General features: G+C 35.7%; 1 protein-coding gene across 1 annotated transcript; it reads left to right on the top strand.

The window, feature by feature from the left end:
- Window positions 1–5,484: 5,484 nt before the first annotated feature.
- LOC100257998 (large ribosomal subunit protein P2B) lies at window positions 5,485–5,865 on the top strand. The gene has a single exon (XM_002273697.4). It carries the CDS (start codon window positions 5,524–5,526, stop codon window positions 5,863–5,865), a length of 342 nt encoding a protein of 113 aa, XP_002273733.1. The 5' UTR covers window positions 5,485–5,523.
- Window positions 5,866–7,372: the final 1,507 nt, after the last annotated feature.

The raw sequence follows: 7,372 nt of genomic DNA, 5'->3' as shown, positions 1-7,372 counted from the left end.
GGATTGTTGGGAACCCCAAATCACTTTGTTCCCATACCTTGGATCTCGTAGGGTGCATGTATCTATCCCTAGGGCTCTTTCGATCAACGCATTGAAAAGTAATGGCTTCAAAAACCATTAGAGAATAATGATGTAGAGATTTGAAACTCATACTTATGATCTAGATGTTCCCAAATCAAAATCCATTCGTTCAAGAACATGCTTGGAAAAAGTTGAGTCTTTCTCCTCAAGTTGTTGCCCACATGTGCATCTGGTGTGATTCTCATGCACGCAGCTATGTGATTCCCTTGCATGCAGCCTATGAGCATCTCATGCACTTCTTGTGCACATATCCCATGCATGTCCCGTGAGTTATAGCCTTGCATCTAAAGAGGTCTCGTACATCAAAGATCTTTCACCCAATGACTCAAACCACAATCTTGGGACTCTAATGTGTGGGCTTTGGAAGGAAAGAGACTATGACTCTCTCTCTCTCTCTCTCTCTCTATCTCTCTAGAGGTGCAAGACAACTCTCACCAAAAGTCATTAGGAAACTTTAACCCCTAAATGGGTATTTATAAGGTTGTCCATTCCATTACATGCAGACTTCCCATGAACTGATGTCCATAATCTAACAAGGTGGTGTCATCACCTATCAAGATTGCCTCATCCATGAGTTACATATCCTACTTATTATGTGATCAACTAACATACTCTAACTTCAAGGAACATATGTCAAATTTCACTAAAGGAATTACTATGACCACATATTTTATGATCACATGTCCTTTGGATCACCTAAGGGGACACATTGTCTCAATCCCATGAGATATCATGGTGCCTTTATTGTGAATACCTATTGCCACCAGTTTCCATCAATAGTGACCTAATCCATAAGGATATATAACCACTTTAGGGTTTCACCCATAAGTCAAAGACTCTGGTTAATTTTGGTACAAACTCAATATCCTCTCAAGGTTGAGAGTTCATGCAGTATAATAGTTTGGTAAATCAAGACAATTGATCGCCTTGCGCCATGGTTCACCGTAGGTTCTATCCAACGTGCATTACATACACTAGTACACTCACCATGGAAAACTCATCTTGTTGGCCAAGACAAGTCATCTCTCCAACTAGGAGGTAGTGCACTACAATCTTTACTGGATTGCCCAAATCCATAAACCGATTATGGACAACTTATCTACTTACAAGAATCCCATGACTTGTATCTTCTGTGCAACTCCTAATACACCTAAGTCATGTATAATGTAAGAGACATGGACTAAATGTTCAAAACAATGTCAATATACTAAAGAGATAACAAGAGGATAGTTAAGTCTAACTTTGTTACATCATGTCTTTCTTTTAGGGGCTCAATCCCAACAAATTTCCATTAGCCCTAAAAGCAATTGGGCACTATAGAAAGATTCTGCTTCACAATAATATCACATTCCTATACTATCTCATAATAAGGTAACACTTATTCTTTGTGTGTTTCCTCTTCTAATGGTATTTTTGTTCTTTAAACTATGCCACCATCCCACTGTTTCACATAACAATATCTTAGATGATGTAGCCAAGAGAACTAGCCATAAGCCAAAAGGCTTCCTTTGTTGCTATAGAAGCAGCAAAAACCACTTAGAGTGTACACATAACTAGAGGTAGACCTATAAGAGTCTTCATCAGATTGGAAGTCCAATTTCTTGGTACGAAATGAGTACTGACTCATTGCATAGACTCACAAACATATAATCCCTCATTCTCCAAAGATACTATAGTATATGTTTGACATTCGCCCAAATCTCTAATAAGGAAATGGACTAATATCCACTCATTCTTACAGCAAAGCAAATATCTGGTCTAGCACATAGCATCGCATGCATACTTAAGGTTATCCATACAAAGGCATTGGATACTCCTTTTAATGTTATCTATCTCCACAGATGTCTAAGGACATTGATCCTAAGAAATACAACACCAAATCCAAAGAGTAACAAACCCTTCTTGGAGTTTTGCATCACGTACTTGAATGACATAGCGTAATTTTCCTATTCTTATAGTTCTAAAGAACATTAACCCCAAGAATATATTATGTCTTCCTCTAGAACTGAGTATACTACTAGATCTTAATTGATGATAATATCCTTACATCATATCCAATGAATAGATTGACATCTATTTGCAAGATCTTAGAGCATCACCACCTTTCCCTGTGCCTTCTTATGCACACAAGGTGCTTTGCTATGAAAATTTGTTATTGTTATATCTCATAAATAAGACACGGTGTAATAGATAAGAGTAATTTGATGGATTTGAGTATGGCCACTATTGAAAAGGTTTTCCATAATTGAAACAAAGTTTCAAACTATAACCATTAGCTATAGTCTTAGCCACATAAAACTCAAGCTTTCCATCTACTCTTGTGTTCTTCTTGTAAACCAAACTTAAGCCTATTGGTTTTATCCATTTAGGTGCTTCAATAGGAACCCAAACTATGTTAGGATACAAAAATTCTAACTACTTCTTCATAGCTTCTTACCTTAAGTGGGCATAAACACTACTCACTGATTCATCATAATTAGTGAGATATAAACCTCCCATTATGATGAAGCACTCGTGTGGTAGAAATCATAGGAATAGTATGTCTTTAACTCTTTGGATCTATAATATCTTATGCAATGTGAGACTATATTCTAATATATCTTTCAACCTGTATCACTCTTTGTCTTATTCCTTATCATATAGTCTTCAGAAAAAATATGACATCTGTGTCAACAAATATCTTCTTATGATCTTGACTATAAAGGTAATAACTCTCAAAAATCCTTTTAAATATCCTATAAATTGATATACGTCTTAAGAAAGAAAGAAAGGATAGTCTATAAGATATATTCCCAAAAGAATCCAGGAAAATATGAGAAACCTATCCATGATCTCACTATGTCCATCCAAGTTTGATATCTTTTTTCCACCTCTCCATCTTGCAATAAAGAACCTAGTGCACATAATTGGGAAATAATATCGCGTTCCAATGGAAAAAATCAAACTTACTAAAGGTATCACCTTCATCTAATCGAAGTGATTTGGTATGTATACCCAATAGGTTATCCGATCATCTCTTAAATTCAATGAATATATCCAAGGCATTGGATTTCTTATGTACATATCCAAACCTAGAGCAATCATCACTAAAAGTGATTAAATACCCATAATCTCTCCATGCATGGACACTAAAAGGTTCATACATGTTAGTATGCACTAACTTCAAACATTCCTTGGCTTTAGTCATCTTGGTCATTTTACTATCTATACAGGATTCGTAGAGTGGAAGATCTTTTGGAATCAAAGAGCCTACACTTTACCATTCTTTGGATCCTATTTAGATTAATATGACCTATATTTAGAAACCAAATGTTTAATTAATGCTAGGTTTAATCCCGAGATTTGATAATTCTCATCACTTGGCAAAGTGATAATGGAATACATATACAAGAAGAAGATATTACCTTCCACTAATCTGCATAACTAACCTTGCATTTGAATCTAAGATAAGTATAACCATTGTCCTTGAATTGTCGATATCACCAAGTAAAGGACCCCACCATGGGGGTGGACACTGTTACTACAGACATATCTAGTCTCGTCCATGCGGAGAGTCCATATCTCTTAATTCTTAGGGCTAACCCACCATGAGGGTGATGATCAACCTAAATCAAGATGGGCTCGACAATGGAGGCCATGGGCTTGCTTAAGGCCCTCTCTCACTTAATCTTTTGAGATATATAAGAGCATTTTAAAACCATTAATAATTTCCCTGATAAATAAATTATCCAATTTGAAAATTTTCAAAAATATTTATTTCCTATTTGGATACCTAGTTTAATATAAGAATATGAACATGAAAAATTTAAAATTTCCATGGGAGTAATTTTCACAATGAATTTTGATAAAATATCCACTCTCAAAACTTTAAAAACAATTTGCATACAATTCTCCTTCTATACACAATTCCAATTAATAAATATTTTATCTTGAAAATGTTTCAAAGAAATTTATTTCCATCAAATTACTAAGCCTTTTGGTAATAATCTTTTAATGATAAATTATCTCTAATGAAAATTTCCAAAATATTTATTTTCCAAATAAGAAACTCTTGTGTAAAAAGGAAATTACCAATTTATGAGATTTTGAATAATCTTGAGAGCACCTTATCCAAGAAAGGAACTTTTGCTTCTCATATTAAAATATCCTGGTAAGATTTACTTTTCTTATTCCTTACACTTTTCCAACTTAATAAATATTTTCATAGGAATTTCATAATAATTTATTCCATTAAATATTACCAAAAATAGAAGCTTTTAGTAATTCCTTAATGGATAAAATATTCTCTATGGAAAACCAAAAAGGAATTAAGCAATCCATTTTGGAAAGTATTTTTAAAATATTTTATATCTCCATTAAATTACTAAAACTTTCCAGAGTTATTTTGGTAACCCTCCTGAAGACCCCCTTAAGAGAGCAAAGACAAGGATGATGTCTCGCCACCTGGAGGAGCTGGCGACACCTAGGATAAGTGGGGGGGCGGGGGGCCTTTGCTGCTGGAGAAAGCCAGATTGGATGTGTAGCAAGACGTGATGGCCGGCCATGCTGATGATGGGAGAGAAGCCATGCTGCTGATGTGATGAACAGCAAAGGGAAGTAATGGCTTGCCTGGGAAGATAGCACTTGCTGCCACAAAGAGGAAGGGAAGGAAGGGAAGGAGGGGGGATTGAGGAGGATCAGCAAGGAGGGGGGATTGAGGAGGATCAGCAAGGAGAGGGGATAGGCAAAGGAGTCACGGTGAAAGGAGGTATCTCAGGTATTATTCCTATGAACTATTGATTCCTTTGTGTGTTAATGCCATTTCTTTTCGTCAAGAGACTCTGTTTTGGTGTTGGATCATGCTCATACGTTGTGCGTGATTACTAATCTGTTCTCATAGGATCATCTTTTGAGTTTTCTTTCTTTCTTTCATGAGTTGTTGGCCATCATGACTTGATTTGCTCTTTGCAAACCTACTGGGAATTCATTTGATACCCATACTCTCGTTCCCATGCTCACACCCATTTAACAACATCACTAAACCCATTTTTCCCCTCACCCGTGCATGGTTCCGCATGGTCATCTTGTATACCCGTTGCCCATAATCCCATACCCACTCCCATGCACCCCCTTCATAACTTCTCATGTGTGCTACCTTTTCCTTAAAATCCCATAGACCATTTGTCACCCTGTCCATCAACCTTCCAGGCCGCCCTCCTCGTCCAAGCCCGGCTAAGCTTCGCCGGAGCTCTTCGCAGTGCCGTCGGCCCTGCGTCAGGCGTGACGCAGCCTCGGATCTCATGCCCGTCGGCGCTCCAGTCACTTGCACCGCCCAACGCCTCGTCCGGCCATGCTGAGAATTCAGCCATTGACGCCGCCTTCTCCTCCATTGTAAACCTTAGATCACCGATCAACCTGCTTCTATCTTCTCTGCAGTTCCAAAACCCCACCTCTTAACAAAAGATGAAGGTGATGGCTGCATATTTGCTCGCTGTATTAGGAGGCTATGACAGCCTTTGCGCCGATGACCTCAAGAGCATCCTCGGATTGGTTGGAGCTGGAGCTGATGATGTTGGGATTGAGCTGCTGTTGTTCGAAGTTAAGGGTAAGGATATAACAGAGCTTATTGCATCTGGAAGAGAGAAATTGGCATCGGTGCCTTCTGGTGGTGGTGCCGCTGTTGCAACTGTTGCAGCTAGTGATGGTGGTGGTGCAGCACCTGCTGCCACAGAACCGAGGAAGGAGAAAAAGGTGGAAGAGAAAGAGGGCTCAGATGAGGACATGGGCTTCGGTCTATTTGATTGAGGGAATGGGTGCCTTGGGCTTGCCCATGTTTGGCCTGGTGCCTTGGGCTTAAGTTGAGGCATTAGGTCCAAGCTATGATGGTGTCTTGGGCTTGCCCATGGTGGCGGGTTTGGGCTTGTTTTTGGAGCCCAGTCCAAGCTTCTTGATGGAGAGCCTCATTGCTCCTCAAACTAATCACTCTAATGGGCCATACCCATTTTAGGGTAGCCCATTTGGCTATTTCATTTCTAGATAGGTTTTTTTTTTTTACCTCTAATTTAGTAATTTATTAAGCCATTCATTCATTTTCATTTCTATCTTATTTCATTTTTACCAATTTAGTTAACTCAAATTTAAAGACAACTTAAAGACAAATTATTATTGTTAATTATATTTTTATCTCGAAGTTTATATTATTCAATTTCACTAGCTTAAACATTATGATTATTAATTATTATTATTATTTCATATGTATCTATTTATCACCTTTTAAAACCTCATTCGTTAAAACCTAATTCTAATTCTTCAGAAATCCAACATTCCAAATTTAATTTTCAATCTCGAAATTTACACTATTCAAATTTGTTCGTTTAAATACCATGTTTGTCAATTATTATTACTATTAATTCGCGTGTATCTATTTATCATCTTCTAAAAATCTCATTTATTAAAGTTAAATTATAATCCTTCAAAAATCTCATATCCAAATCTAATCCTTCAATAGTTCGTTTAAATCTTATTTTTATCAAATAGAATCATTATCCCATATATATATCTAGTTATTTTAAAGTCTAAATCCTTCAAAAATCTAGTGTCTTAATTTAATTTTTCAATAGCTCGTTTAAATCTTATTTACATCAATTGGGATTATAATCTCATACTTGCCTAGTTGTTTAAAGTCTAAATCCTTTCAAAAATCCCATGTCTCAATTTAATTTTTCAATAGTTCGTTTCAATCTTACTTTCATTAAATAGAACCATTATCCCATATTTATCTAGCTATTTAAAATTTAAATTTTTCAAGAAATCACATATCTTAATTTAATTCTTCAACAAATAGTTCAAATCTCATTTTCATCCATTAGAATTATTTATCTCATATTTATCTAGCTATTTAAAATCTAAATTTTTCAAGAAATCACATGTCTTAATTTAATTCTTCAACAAATAGTTCAAATCTCATTTTCATCCATTAGAATTATTTATCTCATATTTATCTAGCTATTTACAATCTAAATTTTTCAAGAAATCACATATCTTAATTTAACTCTTCAACAAATAGTTCAAATCTCATTTTCATCCATTAGAATTATTTATCTCATATTTATCTAGCTATTTACAATCTAAATTTTTCAAGAAATCACATATCTTAATTTAATTCTTCAATAATTAGTTCAAACCTCATTTTCATCCATTAGAATTAGTTATCTCATATTTATCTAGCTATTTAAAATCTAAATTTTTCAAGGAAATCACGTCTTAATTTAATTCTTCAATAATTAGTTCAAATCTCATTTTCATCCACTAA

The sequence above is a fragment of the Vitis vinifera genome, chromosome 10, assembly GCF_030704535.1.
Source record: "Vitis vinifera cultivar Pinot Noir 40024 chromosome 10, ASM3070453v1".
Classification (NCBI taxonomy): Eukaryota; Viridiplantae; Streptophyta; class Magnoliopsida; order Vitales; family Vitaceae; genus Vitis; species Vitis vinifera.
This window is presented reverse-complemented; position numbering and strand designations above follow the sequence as displayed.